At 46.2% G+C, this 25,624-nt stretch overlaps 1 protein-coding gene across 6 annotated transcripts in view; it reads left to right on the forward strand.

Moving 5' to 3' along the window:
• The window catches only part of lrrcc1 (leucine rich repeat and coiled-coil centrosomal protein 1), a 371,497-nt gene that overhangs the window by 173,693 nt on the left and 172,180 nt on the right, over window positions 1-25,624 (forward strand). For all 6 annotated transcript variants that reach the window (XM_070893371.1, XM_070893397.1, XM_070893406.1 and 3 more), the window contains 3 exons: window positions 2,325-2,464; window positions 12,210-12,411; window positions 15,898-16,083. In XM_070893371.1, the coding sequence (XP_070749472.1) occupies window positions 2,325-2,464; window positions 12,210-12,411; window positions 15,898-16,083 (528 nt within the window). The remainder of the gene's footprint in view (window positions 1-2,324; window positions 2,465-12,209; window positions 12,412-15,897; window positions 16,084-25,624) is intronic.

A 25,624-nucleotide genomic window follows, 5' to 3' on the forward strand; every position in this document is an offset into this window, starting at 1 on the left:
TCTGCTCCTGAAAATTCAAGCATCTTTCCCACACTTTTGTTTTGGCATTGCACGGTTAAATTTAAAATAACACAACTAAAGTTTCACCCACACTGTCCTGCAGTGCCAAATCAGCTTGCTAGTAGCAATCACTGCGTTTGCCAATTTGCTCTAACCAATAAGGTAGTTTTGCAATCTTAATATAGATTGCACAAAGTAAATGGGAATGTTTTTGATTACATTTTTCCCCAAAACTTACCTTTGTCAGCTACAGGGACGGTGTTGCATGGTGGTTGTGTTGGGGACCAGATGGTGATAACTGGGAGGATTTAAAATAAAATGTTTGTAAAGCATTTTCAGATGCAGTAATATAGTTTTTGTAAAGAGTTGTGACTTAGAGATTAAATAAAGCCACTAATGAGGTTTAGCAACTCATGATTTCTTACCAAATCTCATGATTTTTAAGAATTTGTGTCCTTATTTTTGAGACGGTGGGGTTAGCATTACTCTGACGTTGTGATGACTTAGTTAATTATAACATTGTATATAATCTTTCCTTTGAGCAATTTTTTTTTCCTGTAACAGCACTTTAAATGGAAATTTTTTTCAACGGTATTAAACAATTTTCAAAAAAAACTGTCAGCATAATGGCGTCTGAATGTAAAAGCAATTTTAAATTTCAAAATTTAACAATTTACAAATTGTACAATTCTGAGACGAAATGGGTGATTGAGAAACCGCTGAGGGTGAGAATCCATCAAGAGCAGGTGGACTCTGCAGACATGGCTACTGGCAGCTGCCTCCTGTGATGGGGCTTCTGTGAGCTGATTCAGTCGATGGGTGTATGCCTTGTGAGACTGGCACAAAGCCTGGGGGAAGAAAGACATGGCCTTAGCTGTCCTGAATATCAGCACCATGTCCCTTGTGGACCACAACTTACCGGAGTGGTGTTGGTCTGTAGGATAAGAAATTGGCTGCGTCGCAGACAAAATTCCTGAAAGAAAGAAAAGCATGCATTTATTTAGCGCCTTTCACAACTTCAGGATGTCCCAAAGCATTTTTGAAGTGTAGTCACTTTCGTAATGTAGGAAATGCGGCAGCCAATTTGCGCACAGCAAGCTCCCACACACAGCAATGAGATAATGACCATGTAATCAGTTTAGGTGGTGTTGGTTGAGGGATAAATATTGGCCAGGACACCAGGAGAATCCCCCTGCTCTTCCTCGAATAGTGTTGTGGGATTCTTTACATCTACCTGAGAGGGCCGATAGGGCCTCGGTTTAACGTCTCATGCAAAAGACAGTACCTCCAACAGTGCAGCAGTCCCTCAGTACTGCATTGGAGTTTCATCTTATGTGCTCAAGTCTCTGGAAAAGAAAATCAGGCGAGGTGTAAATCGGACTGTCAATTCGCTATTCTCCCACTTTGCACTGCTGGCATTGACTAATTTCACCGTCTATGTTTTCAATAAACAACATTTTCTGTAAAAAAAAATGTATTGTCCTAGAGACTAAGCTGGCAATACGATACTGTGCTGATGGCCTACATTCCAGATTGCTAATTGCTAAATCAGTAACCCAGCAAATTAAGAATGCCTTTGACGCTTGTGACATCAAAGCTTAATCTATGCAGAACTAAACCAAATTTGCATTGTGATTTCGGGAGTGCTGGATTATTTCGATGTGTTCTAATTTTTCAGTGTAATATATGCAGGGGAATATAGCTATGAACCTTTGACGGCTGCAATAAAGGGCGTGTTTATTCTCAAATGACATGTAAAAAGATTGCAATATTTAATTACAATATTTATTTTATTCCATCTAAACTATGGATCAAGAAGTTATTCTTGATTTCAAAAGTGCCTAATTCTCCGTAACAATCGTCTTCAGAAATTTACAGAAAACCATGTTGCAGATACTCAGTTAAAAGAGATAAGATGGCATTTTAAAAGGTAAACCATTTCAATGTTTAAAGGATTTATAGTGCTAAAATAAGTTGTTTATAGTCCTTTTAAAAGAGCATTTAAAGGACTGGAAACAACGGGCCGGATTTTGCGGTTAGCGGCGAACAAATGCCGCTAGCCTGTCCTTGACAAATCATTGATCTTTTTTCGGCATTATCCTGCAATTCTGGAGGTGAAAGATGTGTCATACCACTGTTGCCTCCCTCCACATGGCTGCAAGATGCTTTTTTTTTTAATAGGTTTCAGATATTTTGTTCAAGTTTTATGTTTCATGCCAGTACTGAAGGGTTAATGAAAATACTAGTAAACTTTGGGACGTTCTATTTATTATGGCTTTGATTTATTGTAGCACTTTAATGAGTTTAGCAATTGCTGTGCACAGATGAAACGAATTCAAGAAGCAGAGCTAAAAGCTTCAGCGGCCCAAAAAGAAGTGGAGTTACTGCAGATCTCCCTCCGTCAGCAGAAAGAAAAAGTGCAGCAGTTGCAGGAGCTTCTCAGTTGCAGAGAGCAAGCGCACAGGTATGGGAAGTAATGACTACAGGATTAATATTAAGTTGCATAATTGAATAGAATTTCTGTTTGTCATTTGGTAATTGACTATGCCTGTAGCTATCATACACTAATATATGAAGATCAGTAATTTTGTAAAGCACCACTAATTTTAAACCAGGTTTAGAACTTTCACATCAATAAATAATGGATTTTTAACATTTTTACATTCAATTAAATAGCTTGTGGCATTGTGCAATTTGGAGATTAACCTTCCAGCTGACAAAAAGACACTCTTGCGGCTAGATTTTCCATGTTTTTTGCATGCTTGATGCCCACTTAACGTCCATTTTACCGCTAAAATGACATATAACGCCCATATATCGGCCATTTAGCCACAAAATGGAAACTTGACGGGCATTTTTCGGAAAATTATTGCCGAGTGTTACTTTCCCCATGTACGTAATGCCAGGAAAAAATAATACCGCCCGTCCACTTTTTTTGGGTGGAATCATCAGAATGGGCGAAATCAACGGCCACAATATTGCCAAGTGTTACTTTCCGCATGGAATTAACGCCGAGATTCAATAATACCGCCCGCCCATTTTTTTTTGTCGTAAAGAGCACATTTGTTGAAATAACGCCCAGGAGATCGGCCACCGTCACTTTCACCATCTCGCACACATATTACCGACAATATCGCTCGCCCAAAAAAACGCTCGGAAAAAGTGGAACTGTTCTGAACTAAAGCCAGTGGTGTGGCTGCCATTTTTTTAAATCGCAGGTCGCTTCATTCAAAAGGCTGCATCAATTTCGGGGGAGTTTGGATTGACTCTGGAGTTCTTCTCAGATGAAGTGACCATCTCAACAGACATATTTTCAGACTCTGGACTATTGGGGGTTTACTCCAGGTATATTTTAGTGATGAAATTATTGCTTCTGATCAATCGCTATTATACTTTCATTGCAATGGGGCCAACCATTTCTCAGCCTGCATCGATTAATACGCAGATACTGTTCAGATGGCTCAATGTGTGATGCACATCATTATGTCCCCAATTTAAGACGTGCAAGAATGAGGAGGAGGGCCAGACCATACACACCCCGCACGTACAGGGAAAAGAGGTCTTACCTCGACGTGTCCGACCACACCTGCCTTCGGAGACTGCGCTTCCACAAGGTGGTGATCAATGAAATATGAGAGCTCATCGGGCCACATATGCAGCCTGCCATCAGGACATCACTGTTGGTCGAGGTCAAGGTCACCGCGGCACTGTCTTTCTATGCGTCCGGTTCCTTTCGGGCCTCCACGATCCAGATTTGTCCTCTATCTCACCATGCCACCCATCGCTACATCAGGTCACGGAGGCCCTGTACGCGTGAAGGATGGACTTTATCAGCTTCCCCATGACCACGGAGGCTCAGACTGACAGGGCTGGAGCATTCTACCACATTGCTAAGTTCCCCAGGTGCAGGGAGCTATACAGTGCACTCACATCGCCATGCGGCCGCCTTCTCAAAACCCAGAGTTTTGTCATAACAGAAAAGGATTTCACTCCCTGAAGGTCCAACTAGTTGTCAGTCACAACCAGATCATAATGGCAGTGAATGCCAAATGTCCGGGCAGCTTCGATGAGGCTCACATCCTGCGTGAGAGCGCTGTATTTGACATGTTTGTCAGCCACAAGGGCAATGGTGGATGCCTTAGTGATGACCGATATGGCCTAGCCACCTGGCTGATGACCCCCTTGCGTGACACCCACACCGAGGCCGAGAAGCGATACAACCAGAGCCACAGAGACACACGCAATGTGGTCCACAAAAGAATAACTGTGCTTAAGCAGCGCTTCAGATGTCTAGACCACTCAGGACGGGAGCTACAATACAACCCTGAGCAAGTCGGTGTGTCGTGTGCTTCATGCTGCACAACCTGGCTATCAGGAGGGGCCAAAAATTGCCAGAAGGGACTGATGCTCCACCTCAGGAGAGAGAGGAAGAGGATGACGAAGGGCTGGATGCTGACCTAGGGCCAGACAATCAGGCTGACAATGCAGTCATGTCCATGACCCCCTCCAGACCGCAGGAAAGAGCCTGTGGTGGCTACATAGCTGCAAGACTCTTATGTGAGGAGCTGATATCTGAATGATTTGCCTGAAAGAACGTTGCTGTGAGTGACAACGCTGACACACTGCTGTGTGTGCAGCTCAGAGATCAATGGTACCCATCACCTTGGTGCTAGTTAAAGTTTACGTTGATTGAAGTTAAGTTTTATTTAACACTTTCATGTTAAGGAATCACAGTGTGTAATGGTCCAGCTATCTGAGACAATGCGCAACAAGGTTCAATAAAAAATTTTTTATACCAATATTGGTCTGAAATCATAAGTATCACAGGCAAAAACACCCAACCACTGCCTACACCGCACTTTTTCCACCATTGACACCAATCAAATGTTTAACATGTCCAGCAACACAGAATACAAAGGCAAAGCAGGAGGGTGGTCCCCTCCCCCCATACATTACAACAAATTGCATACACCCAGAGGGAGATATAACACAGCCATCACCTGCGGACATGCACCTCACTTTCCTTCCCCCCTCCCCTTCTTCTCCCCACCTCTACCCCTTCCCCTCCTCGCTCCACGATGCCTGGCCGAGGAGCTCTTCAGGCGGTGCCTCATTGAGGGGGATGGAGGCAAAGGGATGGTTGCATGAGTACGGGAGCGGGGGGTTCCGAGGGAGGAACATTCTCTGATGCAGAAGCAGGATCTTGGTCCTTCCTCTCACCTGTTGTTTGCAGTGGTGGTGTGGAACCTAGGGGTAGAGTACCACTGGGAGGCCTGTGCCAGCAGTGTTCCTGGCTATCGCATCCGGAAAGTACTCCGTCATGGTGGCCAGCTGTCGGGATATGCCCCCCCCCCCCAATGCTGCGATGAGCTGCGACCAATGTCTACAGTCCTCCTGGACAACTGTACCATCTCTCCGCTCTCATGTGGCGCTCGTGGACCAGATCTGCCGCATCTACGAAGCCTCCGTGGGGTCAGCGCCATCCTGGGGACAAATGGGGTGCTCTGTGATGAGGTGCTTGGGGCCGGTACCTCTAGAGTTGGAGGCGGGAATGACCGGAGGAGCACTAGATGGCCTTGGGGTGGGATGGCTTCTGGAGCATGGCGATGCAGGTTCCTCGAAGTCCGCGCTCTCATCCGTAAAGAACAGACCCAACGGATTGATAGGCAAGAATTGGAGCTCCTCAGCACCAGATATAGGATCGTCCAAAGAGTCGGGGCCCCACGCCCCCACCTTTTGGCCTCTGTGGTCTTCCCTGGGGCCGCGCTGCTGGCTGAGCTGCAAAACACAAATGAGGTTATTAGAGAAGAGGGTGCTAGGATTACAAGGTGAGTCCAGTGCTACACGCAGCATATGCACGACAAAAGCACCACCACTCTCAAAATCATCACAGACATCACATTTCATGACCATCAACACATTTGCATTGCAGTGATTTTCATTAGGCCAGCATTATTTCTAGAACAATTTTAGAAATCATCCATCATATATGATTGTTCGTATATAAGTGGGTGTGGCATCTATTGACTTTACATCACGCAATGGTGTAAACTTTACTCAAGTGGCTTCACTTCAGGGTCTGCAGATGCTTCCGTGGCTGTTCGGGTGTGCTTCCCCACTCCTCCATCTCAGTGATGTCGCTGGGGACTGGTGGCCCCCCACCCATTCGCCTCTGCATGGATCTCATCATCGATAGCTTCTTCTGTAAAAGGTGACAGGACGACATGGCATGAGATCATTGCATGATATCATTGCTAGGATTGATTGATACAACAGAGATTGATACAACACATAATCGACAGATGTAATCATGATTATTATGATAATTATCATTCTTTACCTAAAGACGTACACCGTGACCGCAGGCTTTGAGTACAACATTCCCAGTAAAAGTGAAAGAACTCACATCTGATGATAGTCACTCATGACTCTTACAAATCAAATTATATAAATACATAGTACATGTAAATAAATGTAATACTCATTCTTGCGGATCCCACAAGGTTGTTCCATCTTTAGCGGCATTGGTTGCCTCACGCACCTCGTTGGTCGCCGATGAGACCACCTCTGCTATCTCGGTCCATATCTTCTAGTATGCCTTTGGGGTGGGCTTCCCATGCCCTCTCTGTATCAAATCACCCCAGCGTAACTCGACCTGCAGGAGAGAGGCATTTGTCTTGTCCAAGAACCTCCTGGCTCTTTTGCGCCCTCCAATGTGCTCCTCTCCCAGCTTACTGCTCTCGCCAGCGTCAGTCTCCACAACGTGCTGTGATGCCTCCTCTTCTCCCTCCATTATAGGCCAAACTTGAGCAAATATGTGGCTGGTAACAGCTAATTTTTCTTTCCCTATTTGCTCTAAACTCCCCCTCCTTCATCCCAAAGCAGCCACACCACACCCACACATGACTTCGATCCCTCTCAGCTCCCTCTCTCTCTGTCTCCTCTTCTGCGCATGTCATGATGACCCTTGACCTCCTGAATCGCAGGAATCGAGCATTGCCATGCCGTTGCTAAGGACGGCGACACTTTACGGCAGAAGGTCAGAGAGATTTAAAGCTACCGTTTCATATCGTTCGCAGTAACGCCCAATTTCAAAAATGGAGACTAGGTGCTTTGAGAATGGGCAAGAAGGCAGCGATCTGAAAACCCATTTTTACCGCCCACGCTGAGTCATAATATATATATAAATATCCAGAATAATAGTGGCACAGTTTTATGTTGCACGTCTCTTGTATGATATTCGGAAACAAACTTTCATACAGCATCTCTAATCAACAGTTTCCCATGTGGGAAGTAATGACTTAAATGGGACACTGAATATTTATGGTCAAGTAGTTGATTAGATTTAACTGTTTGCTTTACTTAATGCATGAGAATGAAGGCTGTAATAGTAAGTAGCAGTAGCTTCTTAACTAATTTCATTACTTTTAATTATCATTTATCAATCTGTACACTAAGTAAAAAATTGGTATTATTTATGACCTTTACATTAAAATTAAAATGATTAAAGGAATAGTTACTGAAGTATTTTTGTCCTTTAATGAAGTCTATCAAAGCAAAACCTAATATTGTTGTATGCTCATTAGTTTTGCATTTGCATTTTTATTCATTATTTGGCAATTACTACGTTTCCAATTAATCTACATAAGAAAATAATGTCTTAACATTCTACTGTGCTAGCTGCAGGCACAGTTTGGCTTATTCAGCTTGCAGTTACTTCCTAACCTTCTCCTCCATTATAGTGATGACTGTAGGTTCTGCTTTTTTTACGTCTCATAATACTCCTGCGAAGCACCTTGGGATGTTTAACTTTGTTAAAGGCGCTATATAAATACAAGTTGTTGTTCCTGTTCTCATTCTAGACATGACAATTTTATTATCTATGCAGTTTCTACCCATTCCTCACCTTTACATGGTCTATCTCTGACTCTTCCTTTCCTATGCTGCTGTCTGTCCATCTCGAGCAAAGTGCTATCTACAGACATCTATTACCGACCCACTGACATCCACAACTACTTAAATTATGCTTCTTGCATCAGCTTAGCTAGTTGGTAGCATTCTCATCACTAAGTCAGAAGTTAGTGGGTTCAGGCCCAACCACAGATTTAAACATTTAGGCTGACACTTCGCTGCAGTAGTGTGGGAGAGCTGCATTGTCAGGGGTGCTGTCTTTTAGATGAGATGTTAAAATGAGATCTGCTCAAATCGATGTAAAAGAGCCCATACAATTACTTTGGGTAGACTGGGGACTTCTCCCAGTGTCCTGGCCAAAATTCCTTTCTCAAACAACATCACCAAAAATAGATTATCTGGCCATTAATTCCCTTGCTGTTTTGTGGGACTTGGGCCCCCTAAACTCCTTCCACAAGAGACAGCATTTTACGTGTAATTTCTCTGATCTTGTACACTGTATTTGTCACCTCTTCTACAACACGGAGACAAAGCTCAATGCAATCTGCAAAAACATTAGGAGCCCCTCCTGACTCCTCAACATGGAGTCTTGCCTGTTGGGAGCACATATGAGAAATTCAGGCATTCTCCTAATATTTCGTCTTTCTGCTGGGCACTTTTCAACTCTTTGATCTAAATACTGACTTTAAGTAACTTCAGACCTTAACTATATCCCTCATTTTCTTTACAGCAAGGGTAATGGGGGGATGGATCTGTGGTGAGAGAAGACAGGTTGACATTTTGGGCATAGACCCTTCATCAGAATACATTTCTGTCAGGAGGGGATGGGTTGGGGTTGGGGGTGGGGGGGGGGGCGGGGGAGGGTCTGCAGCCAGACTATTGCCATGTTTTTTCGAAACTGGTAAGCTACTGCATTTTCTGTTTTTGCTTTAAACCTCCTTCATCTTCTGTTTTTTTATGATTTGTGTAATGTATGTATACTAGTGAAGACAAAGTAGCCACACAATAGTAAATGTGTCTGTGTTCAGTGTTTCCAGTGTAGTTTCATTATAATACTGTAAATGGCTTTGCTGAGAGAATGAATTACATGATATACAGCACAGAATCGCCCCAACCAGTCCATGCCGGCGTTTATGCTCCACTCGAGCCTCTTCCCGTCTTTCCTCATCTAACTCTTATCTCTTCCCCCTCAAATGTTTATCTAGCCTCCCCTTAAATGCATCTATACTATTCGCTTCAACCAGTCCCTGTGGTAGCGAGTTCCACATTCTCACCACTCTCTGAGTAAATCAGTTTCTTCTGAATTCCCTATTTGATTTCATGGTGACTAACTTATATTGATGTCCTCTAGTTTTGCTGTTCCCGCAAGTGGAAATACTGTGTCTCCTCTGTCAAAACTTTCATAATTTTAAAGACCTCTATTAAGTCACCCTTTTTCAAGAAAAAAGACATCCAGCCTGTTCATCCATTACTGATAAGTATAACCTTGCATTTCTGGTATCATCTTTGTAAATCTTCTCGGCACCCTATACCAGTGCCTCTATATTGCTGGATAAGCTGCCATCTTGAATGGTTACAATACTAGATAAAGGCTGACATTCAACAACTGTCTACTTTTCTAAAGCAAGCTATTTTAAAATGTTTATATACATTTCACAGGTCTATGTAATGGCAAGAGCCATGATCTTGTTGCTTTTACAGAAACATTTGATATGAAAATGTCTACATTTTTCAACTTTAAATTAAAATATGTATAATAACAGATCCTTCAAATAATCAAATTGTTGTCAAGCCCCTTTACATTCATGGCCTCATGCCATGAGGACATAGTAATAGAACATAGGGCTCAATTCTCCCCAATTATCTGCGCCATTTTTTTGACGGGGACCGTTTTTTTTGGAGTAAATTAAAATCTCCAAGTTTCCCCAAAATTTCTGCGCTAGGGTAACACTTTGGGAGGACTTTTTTAGACTACGATTTTTTTTTTACCTCATTGGGGGCGTAACCTGCCACCCGCGCCAATTCTGGCCATTTAAACAAGTTTGGCCAGCTCCGATTTACTCCCAATTTTTTTATAGGACGGCGTATGTGACCACTCTGGAAAAACCTTCTGGGCAGTTAACAAAATCGACGCAGGTAAGAGAATCAGAGCAGCAGATGCAGTTCCAGGGCCCGGACAGCAACAGCAGAGAGGGGGGAGAGAGGAGGGGGGAGGCCTTTCGGCCAGTGCTAGCAGCGGCAACCACCCAACCCGTATCCATTATTCTAAATATAAACTATCCGAATGCCTTGGTTAGATTACAGCCTGTAACTCAATCCTGGGTACCTGTTACTTTTAATGTAGACCATCTGAACCCCTGGATTTGATTCCAGCCTGTAACACACTCCCAGGTGTCTATTATTTTATGAAGAAACCATCTGAACCATTCGATTACATTTCAGTCTGTAACTTACTCTCCGGTGTCTGTTGTTCTATGTACAAATAATTGAAAACACTTGATTGGATTCTAACCTGTAGACTCGCTCCTGGTTATCCATTGTTCTATGTATGAAACATCTAAACCCATTAATTTAGATTCTAGCCTGTAATTCATTCTCGGATTCTCTGACAATTTATATATATTATATCAGGCACCCAAACCCAGTATAATTCAGCTTTGAACTCACTGTACAGAAGCAGTGGTGTAAAAATTCGCAGATGATGCCAAAACAGAGGTATAGTTAATTTTTTAGAAGACCAAAGGAAACTGCAACGGGATATTGATAAGATGGGAGAATGGGCTAACAAGTGGGAGGTGGCATTCAATATCAGAAAGTGTATTTTGCTAAAAAGAAATTGTAGCATTAATTATAGTTTGAATGGAAGTAGCTCAGTGCTGTGGAACAGCAGAGGGACAGGTTCACAGAACAATAAACGCAGCACCACAGGTTGATAGGATTCTAAACAAAAGCTTGTATTAAAAGTTTGTATAAAACCTTAATAAGACCTCAGTTAGCAGCATCGGGAGGAGTGGGGGGGGGGAGGCCTTTCGGCCAGGGATATCAGCGGCAACTGGCACCGCGAGGGGGGAGGCCTTTTGGCCAGGGCGAGCACCGGCACTGGGAGGCCTTTTGACCAGGGTTAGGAGCGGTATTGGGCACTGGGGGATAGACTTTTGACATAAACACTTTAATCATTTAATGCTGGAATGCTACTGCAATGTGCAAGGTGCTTGTGCAGGTTGCTGTGAGCTGGCCCAGAATGTGTAGTATGTTTCACTTTCCAGCCTCAGCCCGTAGTGTGTCCCTAGTTACCCTGGCAACCCGATCTTTTTGGCGGAGATCTTAAAGCTCCACCCCCAAAGCTAAAGGACAGGCTAGGCGGCACCAAAATCAACAATTCAAAGTTGGGGAAAGTTGGATGATTTTTTTTGGCATAGTTGGGCCCAAAGAAAATGGGCATAACTCTTCAAGTACACCAAAAAACGGCATTGGGGAAAATTGAGCCCATAGTAATGTTGGACATTAAGGATTATAGGGTGGGTTTTATTTCTTTCTGCAGTCTCACTTTACTGGTTTATCTAATAAGTATATCTAATGAGTAACAAATATTATTGATCTGATGGTAGCTGTAATATGAGTGCTCAGTTTCTCATTCTAAAATCAGCTAGTTCCATTTATGCTGTTCGTTTTTGAATGTTTGATTTTTCATTTGTGAGCATTACTTGGTGAAAAGTAAGGAATAAAATAATGAAAAGACAAAGAAATATAACTGATTGAAAGGAAAAAAGTTTGAGAGAAGTGAAACCTAACTGGACTGTAATAATTAGAAAACAACTGGTTCAATTCTGACTTTGAGTGGTTATGTTCCCATTCGGCCATGTCCCCATCCTACACTTCCACCTCAGGCATTATCAGGTACTCTTTCTAAATCTACTCCATGGGGGAGGTCACTGGTCCTCTCAAATACAAACACAAAATTAATATTAAAAAATTCCAAAACTCTTGTGTAATAACCCCTTACCAGCTTCCTTGGGCCTTGAAGATAATTTGATTTTATGTTTAGAACATACCGAACAGCAGTGCTGCGGGAAGTAACCTGATAATCCATTACAGAAAATGTGCTCTTCTTTGCAGATGTCATGATACTGGATTGTGTGCTGGAAGGTAGCCAAAGGCCTGATAATTCAGCGCACACACCTGTTTTGTTTGGGAAACGCTGCATATATTGTTTGCTTTATTTTAGTTCAGTGTAGATTTGAAAGATGTAGCTTTATTAGCAGTGTAAGATGATTAATGCAAAAGCATTTCTTCCATAGGAAAGAAATAGAATCCAGAGTTACTTTGAGCGGACCAGAATTTCAAGCTGCTTTGTCCAGAGAGGTAGCAAAAGAAGAAGAGAGACATGTTCAGCAATTGAAAGGATATCAAGAAAAAAATGATCTATTAAATCAGCAGTATATTATTTTGGAGGATGAATTTCGGATGGCTCTTACCATTGAAGCAAATCGATTTAAAGAGGTAATTAAAGATCATAATTATATTTTATGGGGAAAAACATGTCTACGGGCTATAAGAATCCAATAAATTAAGATTTAATGTTTACCATTGAGTCATTAAAGGTGCTCAAAATGTATTAATTTTTTTGAGTGCATTTCAGGCAATTAAGTCATATATAAAAGTAAAGAATTTTGGTTATGACTTTTTGGTTGGATCAGTAAAGACAACTGCCTGCTTCATTATAACATTTATGAAATGTACATTATTTCAGCTGTAGTTTAAAAGTTAATAAAGAATTGACAACAGACCCAGGTGCTACGCACAGCACTGCCTTAATACACATTAAACTGATTTAGAACAACACAGAGACTAATGGGTTCAAATACACAAATCTTTAAAAGCGAGAGGATAAGTTGATCAATAAAATACATACAAGAATGCTAGATTTTACTAATGGAGGCATGCAGTACAAAAGCAAAGAACTAATGCTAAACCTACATAAATCATTGGTTAGGCTGCAGTTAGAGTATAGTGCCCAGTTTTGAATATCTTACTGTAAGCAGGAGGTCAGGGACATGGAAAGGGGACATAAGAGACTAACTAAGATGATACCAGGGATAAGTCATTTTAATTATGAGGAGAGACTAGAGAAACATTTTTCCATAGAAGGTTAATGGGAGAACTGATGAAAGTGTTCACAGTTATGAATTTTTTTTAGATATAAATTAAGAAAAACTATTTCTGCTGGTTGGGCAGTTGGTAACTAGAGGGCAGAAATTTCAGATCAGCACCAAAAGAACAAAGGAAAACTTTTGGATTTTTTAATGCAGATATCAAAAATAGAGGTAGAAGCAAAGTTTATAATAACATTTAAAAGGGAAGTGAATAAATATTTGAAACAGAAAAAAATTAAGAGGTTATGGTAAAAGGGAAGGGATATGGGACTAAGTAGATAACTCCAGGACCAGTTACAGTTTGGGGTGAGAAAGAAACTGCCTCATGCATTGAAATGCCTGTGACTTTGAGTTATTGAATCTGATAGTGCAAGCAAGAAGAGTTAAAAAGAACTGAGAACCGTAACCTTGATGAGCAAACAAAAAGGAAAAAAAATGATATTAGCTTTGGCGTTAGCAAATTATTGGTGACAAAATCACAATAATAATAATAATGTTATCACTAACAAAATCAATTAAGGAAAACAGCTTTTGGAAAGTGAATAATATCCTGAGTATTTAAACACAATAATCTCAGTGTCTAGCAAAGGTACGCAAACAGGCCTTTCTGTCCTAACCTATAAGATGATTTTAAAAATATATATTACAAGATCTTTATGAATGAGGAACGCCTTAAAGTTCATTCTAGATTATCCATCCAGTGAGTACCCCTATTGCAGCATCCAATTGTTTCTTAAAGTATTCCAGGTTTTTTGCTTCAACACTTCTACCAAGAGTCCATACCATGGGCCTAAGTTTCCACATGATTTGCGCCTGATTTTTAGGAGCAACTGGTGGAGAATGGACTATTTTAGAAATCGCAATTCTCCACATTCTTTTTTCTGCAGTTCTAGTCAGGTAGAACAGTTCTAGTTTAGAACAGAATTTTTTCTTCAAAAGGGGGCGTGTTCGGCCACTGACGCCTGATTTGAAAGTTTCCACAGTGAAAATGTACTCCAAACTAAAGTAGAATGGCGCCAGTGAAGATTTTTGTAGAACTGAAAAAACCTGTTCTACACATTAAAAAATCAGGCGCAGGTTACAAATTAGGCGTCCAGAACGAGGTGGGGGGGAGGAGAGGGGAAGGGAACTCATTAAATTCGACAATAAATCCTTATTTATACTTCTACAAATATTATACAAATAAATCCAACCTGAATAAACATTTATAAGCCAAGAAAAGATTAAATAAACCATCTTCCTACCTGTGTGAAAGTGCTTCAGCCAGGGAGAATTCTGCAGCCGTTCGTGCCGCTGAGCGGGAGGGGGGAGAGAAAGCCGTTCGTGTCGCTGAGCGGGAGAGGGAGGGAGAGAGAGAGAGAGAGAGAGAGAGAGAGAGAGGGGGGGGGGGTGGGGAAGGGAGAGGGGGGGGTGTGGGGAAGGGAGAGGGGGCGGGGTGGGGAAGGGAGAGGTCAGGTCGGATCGGATCCAGTCCAGGAGTCGGGTCCAGTGCAGTGGGGGGGGGGGTGGTCGGGTCGGGGAACAGGAGCGCAGATCGGGTCGGGTCAGTCGGGGGGGGGGAGGGGGGGGAAGAGAGCGGGTGTCGGGTCGGGGCGGGGGGAGCGGGTGTCTGGTCGGCGGGGGGGGGGGGAGCGGGTGTCGGGTCGGGTCTGATCGGCGGGGGGGGGGGGAGAGCGGGTGTCAGGTCGGGTCTGATCGGTGGGGGGAGGGGAGGAGCGGGTGTCGGGTCGGGTCTGGTCGGCGGCTGGGGGGGGGGGGGAGCGGGTGTCGGGTCTTGTCGGGGGCGGGGAGCAGGAGCTGGCCGTGGGAGGAGCCTTATCCACGCAGCCCCAGTGAGGCCATTCAGCCAGGGCTAGGGGCTGCGTGCTTCGGGCCCCTCCCACACAGTTCGGCGCCTGGAGCTACTGCACTTGCGTGCCGACTGTAGCGCGCATGTGCAGAGGTCCCGGCACTGTTTTCAGCGCCGGGACATGGCTTAGACCCCCCACAGCTCATGCTGGCTGCGGCGAGGGCCAGAGGACCTGTAAGTAGGTGGAGAATACCGAGGATTTTTTTAGGCGCGAAAACGGGCGCCCAGCTCGGAGGGGCGCCCGTTTTTTTTCTTGTGGAAACTTGGGCCCCATGTGTTCATCATGCTGTGTGATGAACTGAATAACATCCTGATATTAATCCTAATTTTTCCTTTTACTAATTTGAACCGATGTCCTATTGCCCATCTCTCTCAACTTAGTTTGAAATAATTTTCTGGATATATCTTTTCCATACCATTTGCCTTTTTTTTTTGCTCAAGATTATGTTCTCCGTGCTGGGAAATTGAATGCTGTTTTCCTTTTGAATTAGGATCAAATATTCCTAATTCTGTTATAGATGAGCATAATTCCCTCTGCTAGTGTGGAGTTTGGATTTATTGCAGATTGTCATTGAAGATCCTGGTGTCTCAAAACTTTGTGGTGATATGTAAGGCAGATCAATTTTAATCTTGGGAGTGTATATTACAAATAACTGTTATAAAATATTTAATATGCAAAAGTATACCCAAATATATTAACTTAATGTCAGACAGCAGGAGATTAATTCTCAGTATTCAAGCTACATTCTATTCTCTGGTCCTAAATGTAACATGAAAGTAGAATATAGTGGTATACAATGCAAAATATCCAGCTTTTATGGAGGACATTCTGCAGTGACTTCAATGCCAAATAATTTCGGACAAGAAAAGTGGTAGCAATAGAGAGGTGACTACTCTGCAGAGATGGCTGTAAGTACAATTAACACTACCCTTGTGCTGTTTAATGTGTAGTCTGTAATCATATATATATATTTTTAAATACAGGTAAAGAGTGGCTTTGATCATGTGACAGCAGACCGAGCAAACTACAAACAGGCCCTTGCTCAGTCACAGCAGAAGGAGAAACAATCCGGGACCTTTGTTCAGGAGCTGACAACCATGGTGAAAGAGCAGAAAGCTAAAATAGCAGAACTGGCAAAATCCAAACAGGAAACAATTTCAGAGCTTAAGGTAAACTGCACTATGTAATAGCTGAGGTAGTAAATAGACAATGAATATATTGATAATTGAACAGTTGTTGTTCTAATACAGGTGCAGCATCCAAAATCCGGAATCCGGACTCCGGGACGATTCGTGGCAGGGTCGTCCGGAATCTGTAAAATGTTCCGGAATCTGGACCGGGCAACCCTGCCCTTACCTCGGGGCCTCCTCGGCGTGGCCACGCCCGACACAAACACCTCCTCGGCGTGGCCCCGCCCGCGCGAACACCTCCTCGGAGTGGCCCCGCCCGCGCGAACACCTCCTCGGAGTGGCCCCGCCCGCGCGAACGCCACCTCGGAGTGGCCCCGCCCGCGCGAACACCACCTCGGAGTGGCCCCGCCCGACACAAACACCTCCTCGGCGTGGCCCCGCCCGACACAAACACCTCGGCATGGCCCCGCCCGACACAAACACCTCGGAGTGGCCCCGCCCGACACAAACACCTCCTCGGAGTGGCCCCGCCCGACACAAACACCTCGGCATGGCCCCGCCCGACACAAACACCTCGGAGTGGCCCCGCCCGACACAAACACCACCTCGGAGTGGCCCCGCCCGACACAAACACCTCCTCGGAGTGGCCCCGCCCGACACAAACACCTCGGCATGGCCCCGCCCGACACAAACACCTCGGCGTGGCCCCGCCCGACACAAACACCTCGGAGTGGCCCCACCCGACACAAACACCACCTCGGAGTGGCCCCGCCTGCGCGAAAACCTCCTCGGCGTGGCCCCGCCCGACACAAACACCTCCTCGGAGTGGCCCCGCCCGCGCGAAAACCTCCTCGGAGTGGCCCCGCCCGACACAAACATCTCCTCGGAGTGGCCCCGCCCGCGCGAACACCTCCTCGGAGTGGCCCCGCCCGACACAAACATCTCCTCGGAGTGGCCCCGCCCGCGCGAACACCTCCTCGGCGTGGCCCCGCCCGCGCGAAAACCTCCTCGGAGTGGCCCCACCCGACGCAAACATCTCCTCGGCGTGGCCCCGCCCGCGCGAAAACCTCCTCGGAGTGGCCCCGCCCGCGCGAAAACCTCCTCGGCGTGGCCCCGCCCGACACAAACACCTCCTCGGAGTGGCCCCGCCCGCGCGAACACCTCCTCGGAGTGGCCCCGCCCGACACAAACACCTCCTCGGAGTGGCCCCGCCCGCGCGAACACCTCCTCGGAGTGGCCCCGCCCGCGCGAACACCTCCTCGGCGTGGCCCCGCCCGCGCGAAAACCTCCTCGGAGTGGCCCCGCCCGCGCGAACACCTCCTCGGAGTGGCCCCACCCGACGCAAACATCTCCTCGGCGTGGCCCCGCCCGCGCGAAAACCTCCTCGGAGTGGCCCCGCCCGCGCGAAAACCTCCTCGGCGTGGCCCCACCCGACGCAAACACCTCCTCGGAGTGGCCCCGCCCGACACAAACACCTCCTCGGAGTGGCCCCGCCCGCGCGAACACCTCCTCGGAGTGGCCCCGCCCGACACAAACACCTCCTCGGAGTGGCCCCGCCCGCGCGAACACCTCCTCGGCGTGGCCCCGCCCGCGCGAACACCTCCTCGGCGTGGCCCCGCCCGACACAAACACCTCCTCGGCGTGGCCCCGCCCGACACAAACACCTCCTCGGCGTGGCCCCGCCCGACACAAACACCTCCTCGGCGTGGCCCCGCCCGACACAAACACCTCCTCGGCGTGGCCCCGCCCGCGCGAACACCTCCTCGGCGTGGCCCCGCCCGACACAAACACCTCGGAGTGGCCCCGCCCGACACAAACACCTCCTCGGCGTGGCCCCGCCCGCGCGAACACCTCCTCGGCGTGGCCCCGCCCGACACAAACACCTCCTCGGCGTGGCCCCGCCCGACACAAACACCTCCTCGGAGTGGCCCCGCCCGACACAAACACCTCCTCGGCGTGGCCCCGCCCGCGCGAACACCTCCTCGGAGTGGCCCCTCCCGACACAAACACCTCCTCGGCGTGGCCCCGCCCCGCGAACACCTCCTCGGAGTGGCCCCTCCCGACGCAAACACCTCCTCGGAGTGGCCCCGCCCGACACAAACACCTCCTCGGCATGGCCCCACCCGACACAAACACCTCCTCGGAGTGGCCCCGCCCGACACAAACACCTCCTCGGCGTGGCCCCGCCCGCGCGAACACCTCCTCGGAGTGGCCCCGCCCGACACAAACACCTCCTCGGAGTGGCCCCGCCCGCGCGAACACCTCCTCGGAGTGGCCCCGCCCGGCCCAAACACCACCTCGGAGTGGCCCCACCCGGCCCTAACACCACCTTGGAGTGGCCCCACCCGGCCCTAACACCACCTCGGCGTGGCCCCGCCCGACACAAACACCTCCTCGGCGTGGCCCCGCCCGCGCGAACACCTCCTCGGCGTGGCCCCACCCGGCCCAAACACCACCTCGGAGTGGCCCCACCCGGCCCTAACACCACCTTGGAGTGGCCCCACCCGGCCCTAACACCACCTCGGCGTGGCCCCGCCCGACACAAACACCTCCTCGGCGTGGCCCCGCCCGCGCGAACACCTCCTCGGCGTGGCCCCACCCGGCCCAAACACCACCTTGGAGTGGCCCCACCCGGCCCTAACACCACCTTGGAGTGGCCCCACCCGGCCCAAACACCTCCTCGGCGTGGCCCCGCCCGCGCGAACACCTCCTCGGCGTGGCCCCACCCGACGCAAACACCTCCTCGGCGTGGCCCCACCCGACGCAAACACCTCCTCGGCGTGGCCCCACCCGACGCAAACACCTCCTCGGCATGGCCCCACCCGACACAAACACCTCCTCGGCGTGGCCCCACCCGACGCAAACACCTCCTCGGCATGGCCCCGCCCGACACAAACACCACCTCGGAGTGGCCCCGCCCGCGTGAACACCACCTCGGAGTGGCCCCGCCCGCGCGAACACCACCTCGGAGTGGCCCCGCCCGCACGAACACCTCCTCGGCGTGGCCCCACCCGACACAAACATCTCCTCGGCGTGGCCCCGCCCGGCCCAAACAGCTCCTCGGCAGGTACCCCCCCCCCCCACTTTTTGACATACCGAAATCCGGAAATACCCGAACCTGGGCTTGGGTATTTCCGGATTCGTGACGTCAGAAAGACGTTCCAAAATCCGGAAAAACATGAAAACCAGGTCGGCCTCAGTCCCATGGTTGCCGGATTCGGGACGCTCAACCTGTAGTATCTTATGTATCATCGACTATTGTTTGATTTATTGTTCTATTTATTGTTGGATAAAGAGGACAGACTTAGTAGGGAGAATTTTAACCTCAAAAAACGGGTGAGTTGCGGTCGGGTGGGATATTAAAGTGTTAAAAAAACTCAATCCAGACCCCAGCCCACCTCGAACCTACCTATTTCTGGTTTTAACTTCGGCAGGATGGGGGGTGGGGAGCCAATCCTCTCACAGGAGGCTAGTCGCTCATTTAAATATTATAATGACGCTGGCGTGCCTCAGATTTAATCACCATTTCAAATTTAACTGTGGCTGGCCGAGTTTCTCAGGCCTTGGGGAACCCGCCTGCTAAAGTAAGGTGAGGACTACTGGATCCAGGCAGTAAGTACCTTTACACTTACCCCCTGCCTCACACACCCACTCAACCCCATGTTGGACACACTCCCCGAGGCCTCCGATCTCGCACCCGCAATAAATGCAGCCTGTGAAAAACCCATAGCCTTGAAATTTGTCTCAGGCGGTGGCACAAAACGGGCAGAATCGGATCGGCCGACTGTTATATGCAGCGCCTGATAATCAGTTTCATTTGCTGCAATGGAACTGAATATCAGGTGCAGCGTATAATGGGCATCGATCCTATACTACCCGTTTTGCGCCATCGCCCGAGACAAAACTCTAGGACCATCACAAGCTCTAGAAACTACAATGTAAACTTACGTCAATGAATTATAGAACAGCTGCTACCTGGTACACTAATTGCTGGTTCAGTATTTACTGCACAAGGTGACAGTCTGTTCATAAGTCAACATCCATATTATAAATTACCTTCACCAAATTGACTCCGTTCCCAATACAACAAAAAAATATGAGTTTTGAGCAGGGAAAAAAGATGAAAAATGGTCAGTCCCAGTTCTGAAAAATATATAGTAGAAAAAAAAGTATATTATAAAGAAATCAATGAAAACATATGGAACAGTAGTAAATCCATTAATTTCAACCAAACGCACGGTTATGAAAGGCAGGTCATCTGTAACAATTTGGACCATTAGGATGGTTTAATATTTTCCAGAATTTGTGGCTTTTACATACCTTGATTTTTAGAAGGTAAGTTACTTCACAAGAGACAAGTTCAAACTTTTTCTTTGTAATTCTACATGCTATGTTCTTAATCATGAATTCAACTTGTAACAGTAGGGAAATTACACTTGAGTCCTGCAGTAGCTTTTTAATCTACTGCAAACTGCTCATTTATGCTGCTAATGTAGATGTGTCTTCCTTTTCTAATCTTACGTTATTCTGCTGGTAATCCTATGTTTAGCATTATGTCCTGTACTAATTCGCCAGCACTAACTACAGATTAATATAACATTGATTGTTATTGGTGTGATAGTGATATAATCGAAGTCTGTTCTGTGTGTCTTTGCCCATACCAATGTGTCATTTGTCTTAAGAACCATTGTTTGGCCAATCCAATTTGGAAGCACAAAGTTTAAGCAATCTAATTTGTTTTCGTTTTTAATTAAACTTTCTATTGGATACTTCCTGTGGCATTGTTCACAGTGAATCAGAAGATTTGCTTTCTTACCTGCCTGTCTTCATGTTGCTGTTTTTCTTTCTCTAATTTCATATGCTTCTCTTTGTGTTCTTCTATTTCTACCTTTCTCCCTACTGTCCTTTCAGAGAGAAGGTGTTTGATGGCAAGACAGAGTAGGAGTCCCTAAAAGCTGCAGGACGCCAGTCAAGGAAGGGATCTGTCCAGGACCACAAGCCGACAGATCACATTAGCTTTCGGACTCCTGATGGGTGGGGTGAAATATGAAAACCCTGTTTTACTTAAACAACAAAAAAAGCTGGCTAATAATATATGGCTTTCTACAACAGAAAAGCCCTGCAAGAAGTCCACTGGCTGCTGTACATCACCCGCTACCCAGGATTCTAAATGGCACCGGTCGCTAAAGCCCTCCCACTGCCAGAAACCACTGGCCTCTGTGGATTCAGCCCCCTAAGGATGCCAGCTTCTCCATGCTTCTGTTATTCCCACCCTCATAGGAGTTCAAACCCCACCTCATTCTCCCAGGAGATCTGGAGCTTCCACTGGCCACTACCCCTCCCCTTCTCTGTCAAGGCACGAGGCCCCTGGATAGTGGGATCGGACTCAAGCCGGTTGGGTGGCAGAGATCCTGTCTAATAAAAAACAGGGGAATGGGTCGAAGTCACAGCTTCCCATAATAGCGCGGGGAACCTTATAATGAACCCCACCCCTACAGCGCAAATGTCATTACCAAACAGAACTCTCTTTACGTTTCTTTAATTAGTTCAAACATCTTGGAGCCGAAATTCAGACATGCCAGAAACATGGCGCACCTACGATTTCTTACCTGGTTTTACCGCCGCATGGGAAGCGGTCGTCTCCTGATCGATATTCAGGTCTTTGTCGTTTTTTTTCGACAAAACCGGAAGTCGGTCATAATGGTGGCGGAAGTGCGGCGGTAAATCCAGGTGAGGGGTGGAAGTTGGGGCGGGACTGAGTCTCCGCCGCTGTCACTCAGCAGCGGAGCGGTGGTGACGTCACTCTGCGTGTGCGTCATCACATCTCTCCCTTCATTTAAAGGGGAGAGAATCGGCGATTCTGTAGGTTCGGCCACTGAGCCACCAAGGAGGGATTTGGCCGGGCCAGCGGCCTGGCACCCAGGAGGGGGTCCAGGCTGCCTGTTGGTGATCCGTCCAAGCCCGGGGAAATAATTGGCCAGCTGATCGGGAAGTCGGCCGGCAAAAATAAAACATGGCGGCATGGCAGTGCGCCCACCTCTTGAAAGGCCGTGGCGCTGCCTTGCCACGCGCACACAGAACAAGGTGCACCAACAGAAGATTTTTGCAGGTAAATTTGGGGTGAAGTGTGCTAGAGTTGCGGGCAGTCGGGCCACCGAGGGCCGGGGCGAGGTCAGGCCGCCAAGGGTCGGAGCGAGGTCGGGCCACCAAGGGCCGGGGCGAGGTCAGGCTGCTGAGGGGGGCGGGGGGGGGTCCGGATTTCGGGTACGTTTTCCGGTTTCCAGATGACCCCACCATGGATCGGCCCGATGTTCGGATTCCGGAACATTCCAAATTTTGGAACTCCTGATTTCGGACGCTCAACCTGTACCTCCTTTCAAAAAGAGAGAAACAATAAACCAAATAAGTCTAATATCAGGACTGGGTAAGCTTCTAGAGGCCATAATATAGGACAAGATTAATACAAACCTAGAAAGACATCAAAGATTTCTATAAGGGAAGTTGTGTCTGATAAATTGAATAGTGTTCTTTGATAAAATAATGGAGTATATCGATAAAGGAAATGCCATGGATGTTGTGTACATGTGTTATATCTTCAGTACAACTCATAAACACACACAAGCCTTAAGATGGCAGAACACTCCGGAACTCGAGTCAGGTGACCTGTTCCCTCTTTATTTGTACACAGCACTGGCTGCAGTGCCACAGGAGTCCACAGGTGGAGCTATATATATTACACTTCTCCCTCCTTAATGAAGAAGTAATTATAACAAAATAATCATACATAACTTGCATGATAATACATGATAAAATCCAAAAGATATGGACTTATTTTGCCATATTTACAAATCAAACTTAACCACTTGTTTTTTGTTTCGAAGAGGATACCTTCGCTCTCGAACAGAACCTTCCAAACATGGTGTCTAATTTTAACTCATTCGAAGCTGATCCTGAGGAAAATTTTCCTCCGAGGGATGCCCTTGATTTCAATTTGAACGCTCTCTGACTTCAGACTGTTTGTCTGCCTGACTCAGATTCAGACTTAAATTCTGACTTTCTCTTGGATTTGTTTCCAGTACATTGGAGGTAGGATATGCTACTGATACTTTACGTGTATCAAAACTATCTGATGCGTCAGAAATAATTGAATCATTCCAACCTTCAACTCCTTCCACGTCTGTAGATAAAATATGATCAATGTGAACAAACCTCACCTGTCCATGATCAAACACCTTGACCAAATATATGCGAGGACCACATATTTTCACCACTCTTCCTGGTAACCACTTTAACCATTTATGGTGATGGTTCTTCACTCTCACCTTCTGATTTAATTTCACACTTCTCTCTTTTACTCTACTCTATCATGATTCTCTTTCTGTCTTAATTGTTTCTCTTCTACGGACTGTGCCAAGTTTGGTTTTAACAATGAGAATCTGTTTCGTGGTTGTTGTTTGAGAAACAACTATGATGGTGTTCTATCAGTAGTTGTATGAGGAGTATTACGATACATAATTAGAAAATTAGCCAATTTGTGGTCCAATGACAACTGTCGTTTCTTTGGATTTGGATCCAACATCTGTTTGATGAGGGCACGTTCTAAAATTTGTACTGTGCGCTCTGCTGCACCATTTGAAGCAGGATGGTACGGTGGAACCTTGGTATTTTCACACCATTTTTGCTCGTGAACTGTGCAAATTCTTCTGAACGAAATTCTGGTCCATTATCAGAAACATTTTCTTCTGGGAGGCCAAATGAAGAAAATAATCTTTGTAAAATGTCTAATGTTTTACTTATTATTTTCCACATTGGCAACACCACGACCCTTTTCGAATGGCTATCAATCACAATGAACAATTGTTGTCCTTCTAGCTCAGCAACATCGATATGCGGCCTTTGTCACACCCTGGGAGGCCATTTCCATGGCTGTTATGGTACTGATGGTGGTTTCTTGCTTACCGATTGACATGTCGTACACTGACTGACGATGTACTCTATATCTTTATCTAGACCTGGCCACCATAAATAACTGCATGCAAAACTCTTGGTCAAGCACTTTCCCAGGTGCTGGTCATGGAGGTCTCCTAATAACTTGGACCTGAATTTATTTGGTATAACCACTCTTGCACCCCACATGATACAATCTTTATCGACTGATAATTCATTCCTACGAATGAAGAATGGATAAATATCTTTGTCTGTTACCTGGTTTGGCCAGCCATTTGCAATATAATCATACACCTTTGACATAACTGGGTCACATTTGGTTGCTCTACCAATCTCTTCAGCTGTGACTGGCAGTTTATCAGTGTATGAAAAATAGAACACTTCTTCCCTATCGGGTGTAACTTGTGATGGGGAAGGCAATCTAGACATGGCATCAGCATTACTGTGATCAGCTGATCGTCTGTATTCAATATCATATGTATATGCTGACAAAATCAAAGCCCATCTCTGCATTTGGGCTGCAGCTAATGGGGACTTTGGATGGAGGATTGCTGTCAGGGGCTTATGTTCCGTAATGATGGTAAACTTACGGCCATACAAGTATTTGTGGAACTTCTTGACCCCAAAAATTAATGCTAAAGCTTCCCTTTCGATTTGCGTATAATTACGCTCACTGGCACTGAGAGTGCGTGAAGCAAAAACAATTGATCTCTCCTTCCCGCTATGTAGTACATGAGAGATCACTGCCCCAACTCCATACGGAGAGGCATCACATGCTAGCTTGATCTCCTTAGATACGTCATAGTGAACTAACATAGTGCTCTCTACCAGTTTGCTTTTATACTCCTTGAATGCTGTATCGCATTTTTCTGACCATTCCAAAGGACCTGTTTTTTTCAATAGTTAATTCAATGGATGTAATACTGCAGCCAAATTTGGTAGGAACTTCCCATAATAGTTCAAAAGACCCAAAAATGATCGAAGTTCAGTGACATTCTTGGGAGTGGGTGCATTTCTGATTGCATCCAGCTTTCCCTTGGTTGGATGTAAACCATCTTTGTCTATTCTGTACCCTAAGTACTCCACTGAGTTTTGAAATAACTCACACTTGCGAGCAGACACTCGTACTCTATGTTTCTCTAGCCGTTTGAGGACTTCATTCAATATGTTATTACGAATTTGCCTATTTGGTGCTAAAATTAGTACGTCATCTAAATAACATACTATCTCTTCAATACCTTGCAAAATCTGGTTCATCACCCCTTGGAATATGGCAGGGGCAGAAGACACTCCAAATGGTAGCCTATTAAATTGATATAGATCTATATGAGTATTTATAGTCAAGCATGACTTGGACTCCTCATCTAGTTCAAGCTGTAAGTAGGCATTCGTAAGATCCAACTTTGAGAAGATTTGACCACCTGTCATTGTTGTGAACAAATCTACATTTGGCAATGTATTAGGGAGATTACTCTCTAGAACCTGGTTTACGGTTACTTTATAATCACCACACAATCTTGCCTTACTATCGGACTTAGGTACAACAATAATGGGTGTAGCCCAATTACATAGATCTCAGTCTATGTAATAGACATATCTATAATGTTCTCAGTCTCTCGTCTTTTGAGTTCTT

This window comes from Pristiophorus japonicus, chromosome 1 (genome assembly GCF_044704955.1).
Source record: "Pristiophorus japonicus isolate sPriJap1 chromosome 1, sPriJap1.hap1, whole genome shotgun sequence".
Lineage (NCBI taxonomy): Eukaryota > Metazoa > Chordata > Chondrichthyes > Pristiophoridae > Pristiophorus > Pristiophorus japonicus.